Consider the following 20,491-nt stretch of genomic DNA (forward strand, 5'->3'; position numbering starts at 1 on the left):
AATTTTTTATTTCACCTATTTTCAGTTTTATTACTTCCTGAAAAATAAATCAAAACCTATAAAATTTCCTCTAACACCTGATTTGGCAGATCCCCTAGGTTTTGAGGATTTTTATTAGTTCTGAATCGTCTGTAATTTGATTTACCCTGAGTTATTTAAAAGATAATTTAAAAATTTCCAAGTTTTATTATTAGTTTTATTACATTATGCAGAAAACATGATCTATATAATTTTTGTGAGTTATTTTCCTTCATATGAATCATTTTTATTAATGTTTCATAGGTTTTCCAAAAGACTTTGTATTCATGATGAATACAAAATACGTTAGATGATACCTTCTCTATCTTGACCTTTTGATGGGAGGGAAAGAGGCCTGAGTTTTTTGTTTCAAAATCATTATACAGTAAAAATGACCTTTTTTTTTTTTTTTTTTTGCAGAGAGGTGTAGTTCCATGAATTTTAACATATGTATGGATTGATGTTACCACAACCACAATCATAATACAAAACAGTTCATCACTGAAAAAAGTCCCTTGCACAGCCTCTTTGTGATCAAATCTCTCCCGCCCAATACCTAGCAACCACTGATTTATTCTCTATCACTATAGTTATGTCTTTTTGAGAATTGCATATAAATGGAATCATAAAGTATGTCATCTTTTGAGATTACCTAAAGATGTAACCTTTTGGCTCCTTTCACTTAGCATATGACTTTTGAGATTCATCCAAGTTGGGGTGTTAACAATTCATTCCTTTTTATTGCTGAGTAATATTCCATTGTGTGGGTGCACCATTATTTATCCGTCCATCCACCTGTTGAGAAGCATTTTGGAATAGAGCTGCTATAAACATCCATGTACAAGTTTTTATGACAACACGAGTTTTAATCTTTCTAGGGTGAGACTGCTAGGTCACATGATGTTTAATGTTTGAAGACACTGTCAAACTGTTTTTGAGTTACCCTTCAGTTTGCATTCCCACCAGTAATCTCTGAGAATTCCACTTGCTATGCATCCTCATTAGCACTTGATAACTGTATTTTAAAATTTTGACTATTCTAGTAAGTGCATAGTGGTAGATCCACTGATTTCGAAGAGAGACATATTACAGTTTCCTAATTGGTTTGTCCATTTTTCCTTGTATTTCTAAATTCTCATTCTATAAATTTTGAAACTGAGTTTTCAGATTGCAGATACATTTTTAAAATCTTTTTGCAGAACTATACTTTTTATCAGCCAAAAGTAAATATTTTTTTCTTTATCCCATTTAATGGTTTTCATCCTGGGTTCTATTTTTAGAGTGGAGTTAACACAGCTACATCCACTTCTGTTAGCATCTGCCTGATATGCTGTCGTCTATTTCTTTATAATCACAGTTTTTTTTAAGATTTGTATTCTATAAACAGCACATAGTTGGATTTTGTGTTTTCACTCAAGCTTAAAGAATTCCAGAATTTTACCCACTTACAGTTGTGAGAAAAGGACTTGGTCTTGCTGTTTTGTGAGTTTTTCTATGTAGCTTGTTACTTTTTTGTTTCCTGCCTTTTGTTGGATTTTTAAATTTCATCCTCCCTTTCCTGGTAGTTTGATAGTTATTAAATTGACATGTGTTTGGTTTTCTCTCTCCTCTTGGCACATAGTAAGCTTGCACTTCCTTGCTCTGTTGAACTCATGCATGGTCATGTGCCTTTCCTGGCCAATAAAGCATGAGCACAAGTGACATGTATTACATCTAGGCAGAAGCTTAATCAGTGTATGTTGCATCACACTCTCTTTTTCCCTTGGTATTGCAACCAGCAATGTTCCACACCAGGTTGAGGGTGATATGGAGTAGGCCCCCTAGCCAATCTGTCAAAGGCATAGAGCACGAGCACAAATGAACCTATGCTATTTTAAAACACTAAGATTTGGGGCTTGTCACTGCAGCATCACTTAACCTATCCTTGTTGATATACATTTAACTTTAAATATATTTTAGTATATTTTTCTATCAACAACCAGATGTAAACATTACATCCTTTCCTTGAATAGGATCCTGAACATACTTTCTATATGCTGCTCCTGTCCTCTATTCATGTTCAAACCTAGAATTTTAGTTCACTTTATTTTCACATATGCATTAATATTTATTTAGATTTTTTTCTGATTATAAGCATCTCTCATGATTATAAAGGAGAATGGCAGGTCACATGGCATCAGCATTTTGTTTTAAAATCTTCCTTCATAGATTCATTGTTCAGTTTGCTTATAAATTCCTAGAGAAACATTTCTTCTAGTTGCTGATAAGAAGTCTAACACTGGATCTGTGTTCTCTCATTAATTCAACATGTATTTGTGCACTTACTATATGCCAATTTCTGTGTTCTTTTAGGATTCTCACTTTTCTTTTGTAACTTTTATTTCTCATTCCTTTGCAATGTATTAAGGGGATCCCTCAATTAAACCTTCCATTTCATGAATTTAAGCGTCAGCTGAATCCATTCTGCTATCAAAGTCCATCTCCTGAGTGTTTTGTTTTCACAATCATACTTTTAATTTCTAGAAATCTATTTCTTTTTTGTAGCATCTTGTTCTTTATGGATGAAATATCCTTATACATCTCTGAAGATCTTAATTGTATTAATTTTTAAATTTATTGTTTCTTCTAGTAATTACTTTCTTGAACAGGTTAATTAATGTTTTAATTTGGTGTCTCTTTTTATGTTACTGGCTTTCTTCAAATTTGATGATTCTTGGCTGTCCATATTTATAGATGAGGGCCTAAGACTAAAGTTGGAAGTGCTTCTTTTCAGCCAAATGAGAATTCTGGTTCACTTTCAATGAATACAAATGCTGATTATAGGCATCTGTATTGATTATAAAAGGAGTGGCGGGTCACCACAACCAGAGAGTGAGTGTGGGTAGCTTGAGTTTCTCCCTGGAGTCATTTTGGATATTGCCCTTTTCCTCCCAGTGTTTCCCGTGTCAGAACTCCCACTTCCGAGAGCTGCTTTTTTAGCTTTAGTCTCCTGTTGGCAAACTACAGAATTAGGTGCTTCAATGATGAGTGGAAAGGCTTAGCTGTACCACTCTTTAATTAACTGATCCTTCAGTAATCTGCTTTTTATCTTCTAAAAATTGCATTGTTCATTTTCTGGTTTTCTGACTTTGCTATTAATTTTGTTTTAACATGTCTCCAGTCATTTCAGTGGGATTCTGGAAAAGTAAAAGAATGTGTTCAGTCATCCATGTTAAATCATAAGCATGTAGTTTATAATCAGAATCTTTTAAAAAATTAATCATCTCCTATCTTGCTGTTGCTGTGAAAATCAAGTATTACTTTCTTGAGATTAGGGATTACTCTGTAAATATCCATTTGAAATAAGATTGACTGATTAGTGGATATAGTACTGGATAGGCATACAATAGTTTTTGACCACTAGTAATTATGGGTGGATTTAGGGTAAGATGACAAACTCTTTGCTATAGTATCACATCTGATGCTGTTAAAAACAAAACAACAACAAAAACAACCTATTTGCATAGATCGCATATGCTCTGGTAAACACTCAGTAAAGATATATAATAATCTCTCAGTGAAGATACATGCGTATAAACTTCTGTAACCCAAGTGAAAATACTGTATTTCAATTAAGTGATATTGCTTCATTAGTACTAAATTAGTGAAAATTCAGTACTAAATTTTCATTAGTATTTAAAATTTAACAACCCTTCAAAGGAGAAATATTATATATCTGTTAAGCAGCAAAATCCATATTTATAATTCTTCTTGGAGTAATTTCAAGTGATAAAACATGTAAAATATTAATTTTAAAACTGTGTGCATGCATCTTTTAAAAATCTGTGGTCAAAGAAAAATGAGGCTATCAGTATAAACTCATTTAACTTCTACCTCTTCCCACCTTTATTTCCTTCCAAACTTACCAATATCCATCCAACTTTGTCATTTTTATGTATTTTGCAGTGTGAACCCTTCCTGTTTTTTTATGCATATTTCCACGATTCCCTGATACTCTAAATTACTTATCTAAGTATTTTGCATCGAATGTATGTAGGTGAGCCACCTCAAATTCACTGAGGAATCAAATAATCTACACCCCATCTCTTCAGAACTCTTGTACTCTTAAGAGCATTAACGAATCTCATGCCCCCTTCTTCTCTGAGACCCTGCTGCGTAGATGAGCCTTTCATTCCTCAGCATCTTCCGTATCTTCTTTTGGTTCATTCCTTTCAATCTATAATATTAAGTTCCTCTCATTCTAAAAACAATTTTTAGCTAATTATTTCCTCTTCTCATCCAAACTCCTTCAAAGAGTAGCCTATCCCACTGTCCATGCAGGGAAGCCCATCTCCTCAATTTACTGCAATCTGGCTTTCTCGTCCATCCTCCATTTTACTGAATTGCTCTCACTAAGGTCACCAAGGACATAACTGTCAAAATCCAGTGGATACTTACAGTTTTTGCGGTATGACGCTTTCTCCACTTCCTCCTTCTTGAAACTCTATCACCTCTCTCCTCAGAATCCTTTCTCTGCTTATCACTTAAACTTTGACAGTCCCCACAGTTCTCTGTAACCGCATTCATTTTCATGAGTTTTAACTACTGCATATACATGGACAATATTCAAATTTTTATTTGAATAAAACATTTAAAATATCTTCATATGCATGTCCAGTTATCTGTTATTTCCTAAATTCTACTGTGTTTCCCTAAAAATAAGACCTAGCCAGACAATCAGCTCTAATGCGTCTTTTGGAGCAAAAATTAATGTAAGACCTGATATTATACATTATCATGTTAACTTATATTACATTATATTATATTACATTATATTAAAGACCCGGTCTTAAATTACAGTAAAATAAGACCGGGTCTTACAGTAATTTTTGCTCCAAAAGACACATAGAGCTGATGGTCCGGCTAGGTCTTATTTTCAGGAAAACATGGTATTACAAAAGATTCTATAATTAAATGTATTTGAGAAGGGCTACATACCACATGCCTGTCTTGGAGATTCAGAATGAACATTAGTCTACAGCAGCCCCAAGGTGCTACATGGCAAAGAAACTGGCTTATCTTTGTATAAGCCAGGATGTCCCTTATGTTCGCCCACGGAACCTTTTCGGTACGGACGAGAGAGAAAGTGAGAATGTTTAAATCCCACTTAAAAAACAATGCTCTCAGAAGAGTAAGGCATAATTGATCTCCATGCTTCTTCAAATTGATCTTCCATATTGAAAATAGTGATTTAAATGCAAACCTGAACATTATCATTTCCATTCTTCCATTCTGTTATTAGCTCACTATTTCCAGAGGAAAAAAGAACCAGCTCCACACAACATGGATTATAAGCCTTGCTCTCATTCTCCCTGTGCCCTGCCACTGCCTGATGACATGCCACTAATTCTGAACTACTTATAGCTGTGGTTCCCCAAACATACCACTCTGGTACCCATAGCTCTGTACTTATACATTTCCCTCTACCTGGAATATTTTTTCCCTTCATTGCCTTATTCACCAATTTCTAACTAGTCCTTCAAGACTTAGCTTAGGTATTGCTTCAGATGACTTTTCTTGGCCCCACAGCTCTCTTCTTCCTCAAACACTGGCTAAATTCCTTAAGTATTCCCATTATAACTGTAACAAGACATCTGCTTGTGTGTCTTCCCCTTACTCTATTCTTAAAGGGCCAAGACTGCATCTTGTTCATTGTTGTATTACCATTACACTGAATCCATGATTAATGAACTCTCCGTACATAGCGTTATAGTAGCTCTTCTAATAATCAGGCAGGACCTTCTAGAAGAAATCTGACACTCCAGCTTTTCTCTGGTCTAAGGACTTATATATGCATGTTTTACTAGAGAGCTCTAATTTAGTCCAGAGATGTGTGTTCACATGCTCTCATATACTCTGCCTTTATAAAATCCTACCAAGATGGAGGAAGGGGGCAGGCGTGCTTTCGTATAGCCCCCATCTTTTGCTCTTCGGGTGCTCTCTGGCTTTTCTCTCAATATCTTCCTTAAGCACTTCCTCTCTTAACAAGGAAACAGGATAACAAAGTGATTAAGAACATGGATTCTGGTTCAAATCTTAGCTCTACCACTTATTTACACATGTGTAATCTTGGGCAACACACATAATCTGTCTTCGCAGCCTCATCTGTAGAATGGGCATAATACTAGTTACCTTATAGAGTTGCTATAATCCATAAACATGGTTAAGTACTTGGTAAATGTATGGTCCTCCAGATATTATGATTTAGTATATGTCAATGGCTTCTGGCCATGCAATTTATAACATTTCCACATTAAACCAAATGGTAAAACCATTCCCTTTTTTCACTCCTATTCCATTTTAGTCCCCTTACCCTGCTTTGTTGTTTATATTTTCTTCCCTCCATAGAGTATTAATTCCATGAGGGTAAAGTCTTTGTTTTGTTCATTGCCAAAAACAGTAACAGCTAGAATAGTATTGTACGTATCAGGCCCTCAGAAAAAACTTGAATGAATGGTGTAAAGAGTCAAAAGGAAATATACACCAAAAGTTTCATTACAATGGAAAGAATAGATAAATCTTTCTCTAAGTGTCTTCCAGTCCTGTATTTAAAAACACCATATGCCATAATAAAAACATAAGAAATTTATTAAAAGTTGAAGGCAAAAACATAATTTCAAAAGATTTAGACCTATGTTAAGCGTGATAGAGTATGGATGCTTTCTTGAAATTCAAAATCAGATCCAAGAGTATCACTTTCAGAATGTTCTAAAAGATTGAAGTTACTTTTAGTTGTCTTGGATGAAACAGTCACTGATCTACTTTCTCTCTTGAGAGAAATGTGGTTTTTCAAAGACTCACTTTTAATTGGTTCATCAACCAAAGAGCTATTTTGCCTGATTCCTTTGCTTTTCCGGTTTACAGGTGAGTCAGAGCAGGAATGCAGGTCCTTTCCAGGCTGTTTCTTAGCAGAGTGTTTTTTGGCATATTCACCTGTTTTGGTCATTTTCTCTGAAGAAGATCTGCTATTTCTAGACAACTCATCTTCTTTTCTTTGACTTCCAGTTCCAGAAATCACATCTACTGAAGGAGAACATGTTCTAGCAATGAATTCTTCAAAAGACTCTTGTCGTTGCTCAGTGACTTGGACTCCTAAGTTGTCTTTGGAAGTTTCTAAGGCATCCTGAGTAGAAAGTGGGACATGCAAGGAGTCAAGAGGCAAAGGAATTCTAGCATCACCTGTAATTTTCTGAAACTGGAGGGAAAAACAAAAGAAAATAAGACAAAAATTAAGTAAAGAATAAAGCCAATCATTAAAAAGTAGAGTCCAAAACTTCAATGTTATTCTGTGATCTTATTATTAAGACAGTCAGTTGATTATTCAAAAGATTTTAGAGCCACTTTATTTCTAATTGCCACGTGATTCCCAACTTCACTTCACTATATCCAAGGCTATGTCCACTATATTTTCAGACTTTTGTGTTTGGGGGTAATTATTACCCACTTCCCTTTCCCTCTCATTAAAAACAATGATGAGGGGAAATTTTCCCTAAGAAAATTAACTACTTTTCTATTCTCCAGCCACATGTAAGCTGTATTCAATTTGTAACTAGATTGTGATCTCAAGTTGTCAGTTCCTAGGACCCATCCGAGATTGAGACAGGAGATGGGGGCTCCAAATAAGGTTAGAGGAAAAGCAGACAGTTTTTCCCCTCCCATTCCCGTAACTGGGTGATTAACTATAAAATATTGCCTGTTAGTTCTATCTGGATTACTTATTTTTAAAAATTATCTGTATCAGTACTTGTACCTTCATTAGTGTTCCTTCATTGTAAGCTGACTGCATACAAATAGAAACCTAGATGAAATATGAATAGAATAGACATTTGTACAATTTAAAATTTGGAGTATTTTCTCTAATGCATCATTTCTTTCTTCACTGAGGATAGTTTGCTTTAAGTCATAAATTTTCAAAAGAAGTTCCATTTTTCTTATTTACAACAATACAGTATCATAAAATAGGCAAAAGTGCACTAATCTCAGATTTAGAAAGGACCCCAAAAGAGGTTTCTAGCTCCCTAGCATGTGAACTAAGACAGATTGTTGTTATTTTCTCTGACTTGTTAACTCCCTTCTTGCTAATCACTCTCAGAATCATTAAGTTCTGTTCTGTTCACTCACTTGGATATTTTGCATTTGTCCTAGGGCATTCTGCTTTGATTCTGTTTTTTCTTCTGCAAGTGCCTTTTCTTCTTTAGGTGGACTACAAAGAGTAGAATTCATCTGGGGACGACCTAGTAAATGAAAATCTGACTGATCTATACCAGCCATTGTGGCAAGCTGCCCGAGCCTGGACAAGAGGAGTAAAGGAAGAAAAGGCAAGGGTTATGATAGATACAAACGAGCAGCTTAGATTTCCCCGCACCTACAATCAGGAAATACTTCTAAAATCTTAAAAGCCAATATCCTACTCCAGATTATAAGGCTCTAGCTCTCCTAAATTCTTTCCATATTCATGTTCTGGCACCATATCAGGTCACTCAATCCTTTAAGCACTCCATCTCCCCCCAGCAATGTGTTACCATTTGATTTCATCTCCTCACCTATTACCATTTAAACAATGTTAAATTACCATTTAAACATTGTGTCACCAGCAGCTTCCACATCTATCAGCCACCTCATCCACTATCCCCACATTTATCCCCACAGTTCACCACCTTTCCTACAGTTTCCAAGAATGTGTTTGTTCCTTCCCAACACCAGCCTATTCACGTATGAAACATTACTCCATCAATTGTCAATTTCAGTTTGTTCTTTTGGCATCTTCTTTCAGCAAAATCACCCCTGGTTGAGAACCACTGATCTATATAGCTATACTGCCCTGCAGATTAGTAACAATTTTTTATGTCTAGGACAAAAATAATTTTAATTCAAATTTATTTAACAAGCAAAATGAATAAAAGGTAGGAAAAGTCCTATGCACTCTGGAATATTTTCACTTAAAATTACCTTCAATTTAGTCTTTACCAAAAACTATACTTATTATTCTAATAAGTGCCAAAACATGTATACACGCCTTGTATTCATCTTTTGTTACTGGTATATGTTGAGTATTACAATTTTAACACAGTTTTTTTCCTTTCTTAAAATGTGTATACATGTTTTTGGTACCCTTTGTACAGGTTACTCTTTTATAATAGGCTCTCTATTCTACCAAAGCAGGTTTACCTTTTGCATTTCTTTTAAAATTTAATTCCCCATTAAAATAAAAATCAACTACATTACCTATAATTACACACTAATTATGACTATGGAAATGATGAAAATTGCTCAACTTCCTCAGCAAACTACCATTACAGTTGTGAAGACAAGAACACCATAGGGAGAAATGAACTAACCCAGCATCTTTAAGGAGATCCAAGAAAGCATGGAACTTCTGAAAAGAATTCTCAATGCTGCCCAAAACACCTTCATCATCCAGGATCATGTTTGTCAGTGACTGTGCATGAAGGGCTTCAGACAAAGAGAAATTTATATTTCTTAACTGTGCATTTTCATGTTCCAGCTATAAAAGAAGATTGAAAATGTCTGACATGATTTTCTCTCACTGTCATTCAAAAGAAAACAGTTTTTAAGTAGCAAAACTAAAATAAAACATTTTAAAATATAGTTAATTTGTAATTAATCTAACTTTCCACCAGTGAAGACAGAGACCCTATCATATAATAATCAAAATCCAGAACTACCCAACAATGTATCCTATATAACACTTAGGTGGTATATAAATAAACCAAAGTTATGGTTTTATTAATGAGTTTTCAAAAGAACACATTTCTAACTGGTTAAATTCATAATGGATCCTCATTCTGCATTAGAAAATTAGCTGCTTAAGGTTTCCCTTAAATTAGAAAATGAAATACAGAGTCTGATTTGAACAAAGCATATTACAATTATACTCAATGTTAAGAAAATTAACTTTAGTGAGCAAAATAATTAAATGTGTAAGTTTGAAAGTTCCTAAATCATACCCAATTTATTAACTATATGATTACCAATATTCTCCTTGGCTTCTTGAAAGTATTTACTCCCTTGATTCGCCCCATCAATTCATCTAAAATCACACACTTGTATAAGCCCAACTCTAGTATTTCTCTGAAAGGCCATTTTGTTCATGATGCACTTTTTGCCTTAAATAAGCAGGTACTCAATATTTATTGAATGAGTGTCTGCCAATCCAATATACACTTTCAGAAATTCCTCCCTAAACTTACCTTGTAATAACAAATTATATTTATATAGAACTTTTTATAGTTTATGCCCTTCTTTCATGCACATTAGCCTAATGTAATTCTCATAGTACCTATTTTTCTTTCATTGCATTCTTAAGCAGTTTTCTAATACCTTATACTTATCTCTTTATATGAATCACTCACTTTCTTAATACACTGCCAATAGACAGTGTCATCATGTCTTTTATGTTACTGTATACATACAGTATAAGAATAATATGTGCTTAAATGGAGGCATCACGAACAAAATAAGCTAGTCATAAAAGCACACACACAGCAAAAAGTAAGATTTTTATGTTTTTAAAAACATGCTTTCTGTGTGTATAGTTTAAAATCAAATGAAAATAAAGCCAAAATGCTCTCCGAAGTACAAGAAAAACTTGTTTACCTCACTGATTCGTTGGTCAGCCTTAAGCCTTATTACTCTTTCTTCCTTTAATTGCTTTAGGCACTCTTCCAGTTTTTCCTAGTGTGAAGAAGTAGAGTAAATATTATAAACAATTCATAGTACGATATCCAAATGCCTTTCCAGGTATAGATCTCATCAAAAATTTAGGGGCAGAGCCAGAATTGAACTCAGATTTCAGGATTACAGTCCACTAATATAACATGGTAGTGAAATTAATTATCAAAGTATATCAAATGAGCATACTAGAGATTTATTTATTTCCTACTCTTTCCAAAATAGATTTGTGGGAGCTCACCATACAAGGCATATGTATATAATATAGTAAGTCAGAAATAAAAAAATTAAGGCCAAGAAGGGAAAATTCTATTTTTATTTGTGGGTCCCTTTAATAAAGGAAGTCCTATTAACATATTTAATACACTTGAATTATGTAATTGCAGATTCAAATACATTTTCAAAAAGTAAATACTTTTAAAGCACTTTACTATATGCCAACCACTGTGCTAAGAGTTTCCTAGGTGTTAAATAATTTAATCATCAAACCCCATGAGGAGGGGCGGCTGGAAGGCTCAGTTGGTTAGAACGTGAGCTCTGAACAACAGGGTCGCTGGTTCACTTCCCACATTGGCCAGTGAGCTGTACCCTCCACAACTAGATTGAAGACAACCAGCTGCCACTGAGCTGCCAGAGGGGCAGCCGGATGGCGAGCTCTCAACAACAAGGTCGCCGGTTCAATTCCCACATGGGATGGTGGGCTGCACCCCCTGTAACTAAAGATTGAAAACGGCAACTAGACTTGGAGCTGAGCTGCACCCTCCACAACTAAATTGAAGGATAATGACTTGGAGCTGATGGGCCCTGGAAAAATATATTCCCCAATAAAAAAAAACCCAAACAAACAAACAAAAAACCAAACCCTATGAGGAAAGAATAACTAATTCCATGTTATTTTACATGAGAAAACTGAGGCAGAGTAGCAGAGTAGCACACCCAAGGTCACATCATTAATTTAGTAGAGCCATGTTTAAATTCAGGAATTTGGGTGCTATTCCTGTTCACAGAGGTAGTAACCCTCCCATTCACCAAGGTCAATAAAATGGAATGGACACTGGTAAGCTCCCTTACAATTTCCAAGAACTAAGACACTTAGATCCTTAAGTAAGGGACACTACTAGTGGTACACAGAATTCTAAGGTAGCCCTTAAGATTTCCTACCTGCTGAAATACACAAACCTCCCAGTGATTTAATCAGACACTAATCTAGGTGCCGCAGTGAAGGGATTCTGCAGATGTAATTAAGGTTCATCAAATCAGCTGATCTTAAGATTGGAAGATTATTCTGGATGAACGTGACCTAACCAGAAAGCCCACTAAAAGGGACCAGCTCTTCCTGAAGGTTTGTAAGTACAAAAGGGACGAGAGGCAGATTCTCTGTTGCTGGCTCTGAAAAAGTCAAGTATGATCATGTGGCAAGGAATACGAGGGAGGCCTCTAGGAGGTAAGACTGTCCCTTGACTGGCTTTTGAGTTGGGCTCCTCTGGAACAAGCCCGCCTCCCGCATTCCACGTGGGGGGCTCTTCCCCAACACACATGTTGGTGTGTCAGCACCAACCATCACCAGCCCTCTTTGTCCCAGCAGGCTTTGCATGAATCTTTTTGTACATTCACAGCTTTTAACATACGTCAAAGTTTCAGTCCTTCAGCCTCAATGAGGTGTTTGACTACTTGGGAATATTTATCTAGGGTGTCACTCAAGTCAGTTGCCTGTCTTAAGATTTCTGGAGCTCCTGTTATTACAGCTAGGGTTGGCTGTAAGCATCAACTGAGAGATATGTCCTTCACCTAAAAGCTACATGTGAAAATCAATTCCTAGCCTTACATTTGCAGTCCTTATATCAATATGTCTTCTGCTGGTCCTGATGTAGTCCCCGTTTCTAGAATTCTTTTAAGCATTTTGAAAAAATATTTTTATAGATGAATACTCAGGTTAACCTAGTGGATGTAACCTTGGAACTTCCATGATTACCCACTTAAAGATCAAAGTATTTTATGCTGTGTGCTTTTTAGTTGTTAGTGCTGTGAAAGCAAAAATGTTTTCTATATTGGCGCTCCTATTTTACTGGGCATCAAGGAATGTGTGCTTATTCTGGAAACGGACTAAAAGGTATCCTGTTCTTATAGCATGTTAAGTGTTTGTGCAGGTTTGCTTAAAACCCTTTCTGTATAAATCAGTTCATTAGGTTTTCTGATGGGGTAAGGGCTCTGCAATTCCTTCTTCCTGTCAAAGTCTTCCTACCAAGACGGTGTGTTACTGGTCAAGCTCAGCAGGAATAGGAGACAGCAAAGAGCTACTGGTCATCTGTCTGCTTTGATTTAGTACACTGGCTTAGTACGATGCTTGACAGAACATTATTGACCATAAAACACAGATATCACATCTCTAGAAAGAAGAAAAATAATTCAATTTCCAATGTGTACTTTAGATTTTTTTTTTTTTTTTTTTTAGGTAAAAAGAAGCTGTATTGACTTTCCAATTGGCTATTTTGGTTTTAAAGGATGAGATACAGGCTATGTGTTTTCCTGTACTGACGTTGCGGTTATTAAATACTTCTGTATCATGAAAAAAAAAAAAAAAAGCTTGTCTACCGACTGATGGGCAGCTTTCCTATCAAAAGGAGGGAACTCTGTCCGACAACTACAGGAACTGAATTATACCAATGACCTGAAAAAGCATGGAAGTAGATTCTTTCCCAGAGACTCCAGATGGTAACACAGTGAATGACATCTTAATTTCAGCTTTATGAGACTGATCACAGAGAACCTAGTCATGCCGCTGTGCCTGGAGTACTAATCCAAAGAACTATGAACTAATAAATAGGTGTTATGTTAAATCACTAAGTTTATAGTAACAGAAAATTAATATACTATTCAACTCCCAGATTCACGAACAAAATAAAAGATTATTATTATTTTAAGCCACTGTCTTGGATGGTTTCTTATGTAACCATAAATAAACAGAATATCTATATTTATTAAAACAAGCATATTTTAATATTTTAAAGGCTTTTGAATAATCACTTAAACAAGGACTTTTATCTTAAAAGTTTAGTTTACCCCTGGTGTGTATGTGTTGAGGGGAGGAACTTGATATGCCATCATGGGGAGAGGAAACTGGCACCATAATTTTTAGTACATACCAACCCTACATACAAGAATTTAAGCAAATCATCAACGATGTGCGCAAAGATTTATCTGCCAACATGATGTCATAGGACTGCTTATAACTAAACCAGAAGTAGGCTAAAAACCTCCAAATTGGGATTGATTTAAATAAAAATAGCACACCCATATGAAAGAATGCTCTATAAAGCTACTAAAAAATGATAACAAGACGCCCCACCCAGAATAAATGAATGGGCTTCAGGAGTTCCAGATTCAGAATATACCTGTGTGTTTTTCTTGGGAGATTGTCCATTAGCTTTATCAGATTCTCTGATGTAGAAGAGTATTTAGTGACATGACAAAATGTTTTTGATATCTTTTTAAGACAATAGGGCAGATTAGGTGTATGTACATGCAGAGGTGGCTTTTATTTCCTTCAATAAGTTTTTTATTGTTTTCAAATATTTGCTCAATGAACATAAATTTTTTATATGTAGAACATACGTTTAAAAACTTAATAAACAGTCTAATAACTTCAAATTCTTTAATATTTCATTACCAGTTAAAGCCAGCCAAATTTTTAATGAGAAAAAGGGGAAAAAAAGTAAAATTACTCTATTTACAAAATGTTATCGATATTTAAAACTGATTTCACATACTCTAAACAAATAAGCAAACAAAAACCCCCATCACAACCAGAGAAAGAAGATTAAAATACTTCATTCTTAACTAGTTCTAAACAGCATGTTAAGTGCTAATTATATGAAATAGCTTCTCCCTCTAGTGGAGGGAATTAGAACATAATATTAAATTTTTATGAAAAAGTGTTCCCTATTTCTACAAAGTAATTCATGTTCCTTAAAAGGAAATATGGGGGCATCTGGATGGCTGAGCTGGTTAGGGCGAGAGCTCTGAAAAACAGGGTTGCTGGTTTGATTCCCACAAGAGCCAATGAGCTGTGCCCTCCACAACTAGATTAAAGACAATGAGCTGCCGCTGAGCTCCTGGATGGGGTGCCCGATGGCTCAGCTGGTTAGAGCACCAGCTCTCAACATGGTTGCTGGTTCAATTCCCACATGGGATGGTGGGCTGCGCCCCCTGCAACTAAAGACTGAAAATGGCGACTGGACTTGGAGCTGAGCTGTGCCCTACACAACTAGACTGAAGGACAACGACTTGAAGCTGATGGGCCCTGGGGAAACACACTGTTCCCCAGTAAAATTAAAAAAAAAAAAAAAAAAAGAAATCAGAAGGTAAAATCGCTTGATATTCTATTACTTACATAAGATGAATGATACGGTTTGGGAGTAATTTTTCTTCCTGTCATCTGCTCTCCCCTTCTCCCTTCTACATATTGGTTAGTTAATATTTTCTTGGAACAAACCTCCCATCATATCTGTATCAAATCTTATGTTCAAGTTATTTCCATTTAACACAATCAATCATTTCTCACATAATCATGGGATCCATACCCTGTCTTTTAGTGGGCTACAAAATATTCGATTGAGAGGGTTTATCAGTCCACACCAATTATTCCTTTATGGTTAAACTTTTCAGTATTATAAGACAAAATATTTTTATGCATGAAGGCTTTTTCCCATATTTTGCATAATTTTCATCCAATAAATCAATAAAAATTAGTTTGAGATCAAAGCAAATGAACATTTTTAAGGCTGAGGTACCTATCTCCAAATTGCTTTCCAAAGGATTTCTAAAGTTTTATACTGTTAATGGCAGTGTACCAGTTGGTATAACCTCTATTATAACTGTTGGCTCTCTTCCTCACTTAAAGTGCAAGATATTTAAGGGAAAGTAGTGCATTTTAAGCATTTATTCCCAGCACCTGTGCCCAGCACAAAGCAGACAGTCAATGAATAACTGCTGAATAAGGAAAAGGCCTGCCAATACAAGATTTATGTGTGTGAAAGAATGTGTGTTTGTCTCTAACTGGATAGGTGAAAATTTGCCATCTTCCTTAAATGTGCATTGTTTTTTTGCTTATAATTACTAAATTTCTCTTTTAGATTACATTAAAAAAAATTCAGATTCTCTGGGGCAAAATCCTGGCCCTAACCCTTAGCTATATAACCCTGGACAAGTTCAGTAACTCTCGGTCTCAATTTACTCATCTGTAAAATGGAGAGGAGTTCCCACATCATAGGACTCTTGTGAGGATTACATAAATTAACACACATATAACACTCAGAAGAGTGCTAGGTACATAGAATATGTTCAATTAATGCTAAGTGATGAACATGTGAATGCAAGCAGTAGCGAGAGGCTTAGAATGAAGTATAGTTGACACCTGAGCAATGAGGGTTTGAATTGTGTGGGTCTACCTAAAGGTGGAGTTTTCAATTGACACGCATAGTTCAAACCTGAATTGTTCATAACTGGTGGTTGGGAAACCACATATGTGGAGGGCTGACTTAAGTTATAGTAGTCGGATTTTTGACTACGCAGGCGGTCAGTGGCCCTATCCCCACGTCATTCAAGGGTCAGATGTAGTCTCATGCCACTGACACATAGAGACAACCACTTCTTGAAGCAGATTTTCAGTTGTAAAATAATATGCATAATGAAGTGCACAGAACAAAACTGTCAGTGTTACAAATAAAAAGATTACCTACTATATAACTACCATTCAAGTCTATAAGTACTACTTGCCAGCATCTCACAAATCCCTCATATCCTTTCCCCATCATAAGTCCCTCCTCTCCTCTTAGAGTTAAACACCATCCTCCTTACCTGACAATCATTTCCTTTACATGCACGCATCCCTAACAATATAGTTTTGCCAACTTTTAATTTTATGTGAAGAGATCATATTGTATGCAGCCTTATTTATCTTATTTCTTTCACTGAACATTATTTTTAAAAATTCATCCACATTGCTGCCTATAGCTCTAGTTCAGGGGTGTCCAAACTTTTTTCAACGTTTTTTACCAAGGGCCATATGTGGTAAAATACACAAACAGCCGGGCGACTCACTCGAGATGAAGTACGTATTGCCTCACCTGGTTTATGTAAGTAAACTAAACATATTTTTGGAATTTGCTGCGGGCCAGTTAAAAATGGACTGCGGGCCACAGTTGGCCCGCAGGCCGCAGTTTGGACACTCCTGCTCTAGTTCATTCAATCTTATTGCTTTATAGTTCTCCCATTGTAAGAATATACATAATTTACTTAATTTTTAACTCTTAATGGACAATTTGGGAGCTGAAAGGGTCCTCAGTGTATCTTGAATCAGCTCTTTCCTAGTTAGTTTCTAACCTTCTTGGTCTTCCCCAATATCTATAATTGCTTTTAGAAAAACAATCTTCTAGCCGCCTGATGAAAGCCATAAATAACAACAAATCTAAAATGAGAATAAATGTGAATTAGACACTTCTAGAGTCTGGTCTGTTACTCTGCAACTTAGAATAAACCACTTACATGCCATAAATTGTAGGTGCTCATTTATAAGATGAAAGGGGTAATTAATTCTACATGACTGATAGATTCCTCCCACTGTAATATTTTATAATTTTCTAAGTACTTACCCTAAAATTTCTCTATATTATAATTATTTTTAATTTAAAAACTGAAAAATCTGGCTTTTTTGAAAATCAAATAGTAATCCCTATAGTCCTATAATAATTGGATAAGTAGTTCTATCTAAATCTGTCATATTTTATATCAAAAGAAAATCATATTAAGTAAGTTTTTAAAATTAAATGTGCACTTTGTAGCACAAAAACAGACAAGGTCCCCCAAAAGATTTTTCTCTTGTTTACTACAAATTATCAACTCTGCGTTAAAGTTGAAATAATAAATACAATATTTTTGAGGTGCAAAAATTTGTTATAAAAATCAATTTTTCTTTTCTATCCATATAAACTGAAGTATGGAATGACATTAGATGTGAAGTTTATTAGGCAATATAATGTAGCTTCTTGAGATTTTTTTATTTTAGGAAAGGAGAATATCAACATCAAAACTTTTTTACCAACTTTACTTTTGTTAAAAATAAGGTCATAGTTTCCTCTTATAGAGAGTTCAGCTAGAAGTGTTAATTTCCTGATCTGTAAAATAAGAGCACTGAATCAACTGACTACTACATTCAGAATCAATTTCTTAGAGTTTATCTTATGATTAAAAAGTTCTCCATAAATCTATTATGTCGTATGGTTGTAAGGAAAAGAAAATATTTTACTGATGACATGTTTTGATTTTTACTTTTTAAGAGTTCAAATGTCCACCTTTCACCTTGGTCTAAGCTAAGGAACCATTCAAGGGGATATGACACAGATGGGAGTGGAAAACGGAACCTTTAGGGAAGCTGTCCAGTATTGTAATCAGGCTTCCACCAGGTAACAACTATAGTGTGAAAAATAATCTCCTATATATCTTTAAAGCGGTAACTTTGTACCTGTAATGCTTCTTGTTTTAAACTGGTTTTCTCACGCTCTTCTGGAACACTTTCTGATGAGTCATCGACCTCTTCGATTTCCGAGGAGGAAGGACTCTCTACTGTCACAGTCACTGGAAAACCTGGTTGCTTAAAGAAAGAAGACAAGGAGTATAAGCGATAACATAAACCAGATACCAAATATTAAAGGACATTTAACAAAAGTGATCTGAGTTATCAAGTTACTATTTATAAATCTCTTTCATTGCTCCTTAGTCTAAAACAAGAAATGACAAAGTAAAATGACAGTAACTTATTTTTGCTGGCTTACTGTACAGGATTCTGTTACACATGGTTAGGATTAATATTTGGAGTTGCCCATATTATTTTATTAAATATCTTTCCCATAAGCCAAGTGAGAAGCCAGATTAAACATTTTTTTCTCATATGAACTTTATACTGCAGATAAGAAATTTATTCTCTATCACAGACACAAAGAGTCTACAAGAAAATGTAGTTTTTAGGAGGAAAATCCATCAATAGGGGACTTACAAAGAATTAGAATATAGAAAGTTAAACATTAGAATTTAAAAAAATAAGTCACGTACACATACACAACTAAAACTGACTCATCAAAAACCTCATCTTATCATCCTTAAGCTAAACTAGTGTCATAATAATACAACTTTCCTGCCAAGGTTCACTGCCACTGGAATGTTGTTCATTGTTTCCAAACATTTAATAGTGGACCTGGTCACAGTCCCATAAAAAGTCTACAGACCACCAAGAAGTGTGCTGGTAATACACAACTGCAGAGAAGACAAGTCACTGGGACGTCATTTTGACCACAAGCAGCAAACCCTACAGAACAGGAAGATCCCAATAGTAGAAGGAGGTGTGCCCTCTTCTCCTGGGCACGCAGGGGCAGTACTGACACGCAGCGTGCTCTCCGCTCAATCTCAGTGGTGCTCTATTCCAGTCTAAGAGAACTGGGAACGAGAACCAGGATGCATCTGCTACAAGACCAGGAGGCAGTATGACAGGGAGCACGTGTGGTTTTGGTGAGAGAGGAAAAAGTGCTCTGAGAAACCAGAGGCTTTGAGATTTGTGCTTTATTTTGGCTTCAGGATCTGGAACTTACATAGCCCTCAAATAGCATTTCTTTAAAGCACAACGACGTTCCTGAATATGACAGCTCCATGTATCTGGTCAGAAATGGTAGTCAAGTTAATTTCACTGGGTAATAGCTAATTTATAGGCAGGAGAAATAGCTTACTGTTTTACAGATAAAATCACAAAGCCCCCAGTGTGCCCTACCCAACTACAAAGTGGCATTGAGAGAGTGACCTGACAACTTTTAAATGAATTATTTTAGGGAGGGAAATGTTTCTTGTAAAATTCTGTTAACTCTAAAAAGCAAAGAGAATGGTCTTCCACCTTTCCCACTTCAACCCCCTATACATTATAAATATGATAACTACATACCTGCAACTGATTATATATATCGCGAGTTTTGATTAATGGAAAACCCCTAAAGAAATATAAACACATTAAGTTATATTTTAATGGAAATACATCATCAGTTAACCCCAGTTAATGAAACTTGTCAGGATTGTGTACAATATCCATATAGAATTATGTTTAAAAATAAACAAGTTCAAAATAAGGACCTGGAAGGCTCTGCTATGGAGAAAATGGAACAGAATTTAGCAGATTGGCTTTGTGATACCTCTGAACTGCGAGGCACCTTCAGTTCCCATGTTGAGAGTGGTTGAGATTTCTTTAACTGGTGATATTAATCATGCTCAAATTTATAGCTCCTTATGACAAGGATGTACTTGAGATTAGTAAGTGCCTCAAGAAGAAGATATGAAACCACAAAATTAATGTGCAGATGAAAAACTAATGTGCAAAGACTGGGGCCTCAGCACTATAGTTTATGCAGTAATAATTCACATCACCATTTGCAAAAAAGTAGTCAATTGTCCAATGGAGTCTACAGACGTTAATTTAATGTGAGCAACTGAACAGATATTTTATATAGTACCCACTTCAACTCCTATTTAACATAAATTTTGTTTTCTTAAGCAATTGTTAATCCCCAATTTCTTGAATATTACCAAGTAAGTCGTGTGAAACTAATCTATAGCAATCTAATTCACTAGCAAGTGTAAAGTTATATAGTTCAACACTTTTAAAGGACTTTTACACTTCTATGACAAAAATTACTATGAATAGTTATCT

The 20,491-nt window shown here is 35.4% G+C and overlaps 1 protein-coding gene across 4 annotated transcripts in view; it reads right to left on the minus strand.

Annotated features, from left to right (window-relative positions):
• Window positions 1-6,622: 6,622 nt before the first annotated feature.
• The window catches only part of CEP78 (centrosomal protein 78), a 29,469-nt gene continuing 15,600 nt past the window's right edge, over window positions 6,623-20,491 (minus strand). For 2 of the 4 annotated variants that reach the window (XM_019736702.3, XM_019736701.3), the window contains 7 exons: window positions 19,733-19,778; window positions 18,269-18,397; window positions 10,675-10,752; window positions 9,396-9,562; window positions 8,179-8,347; window positions 7,808-7,855; window positions 6,623-7,252 (listed from right to left, as the gene is read on the minus strand). In XM_019736702.3, the coding sequence (XP_019592261.3) occupies window positions 6,689-7,252; window positions 7,808-7,855; window positions 8,179-8,347; window positions 9,396-9,562; window positions 10,675-10,752; window positions 18,269-18,397; window positions 19,733-19,778 (1,201 nt within the window). In that variant the 3' untranslated portion in view covers window positions 6,623-6,688. The remainder of the gene's footprint in view (window positions 7,253-7,807; window positions 7,856-8,178; window positions 8,348-9,395; window positions 9,563-10,674; window positions 10,753-18,268; window positions 18,398-19,732; window positions 19,779-20,491) is intronic. The other 2 variants (XM_019736704.3, XM_019736703.3) reach the window with 1 other exon arrangement.

Source organism: Rhinolophus sinicus, chromosome 16 (assembly GCF_057876585.1).
Source record: "Rhinolophus sinicus isolate RSI-liver-muscle chromosome 16, RSI-T2T, whole genome shotgun sequence".
Taxonomy (NCBI): Eukaryota; Metazoa; Chordata; class Mammalia; order Chiroptera; family Rhinolophidae; genus Rhinolophus; species Rhinolophus sinicus.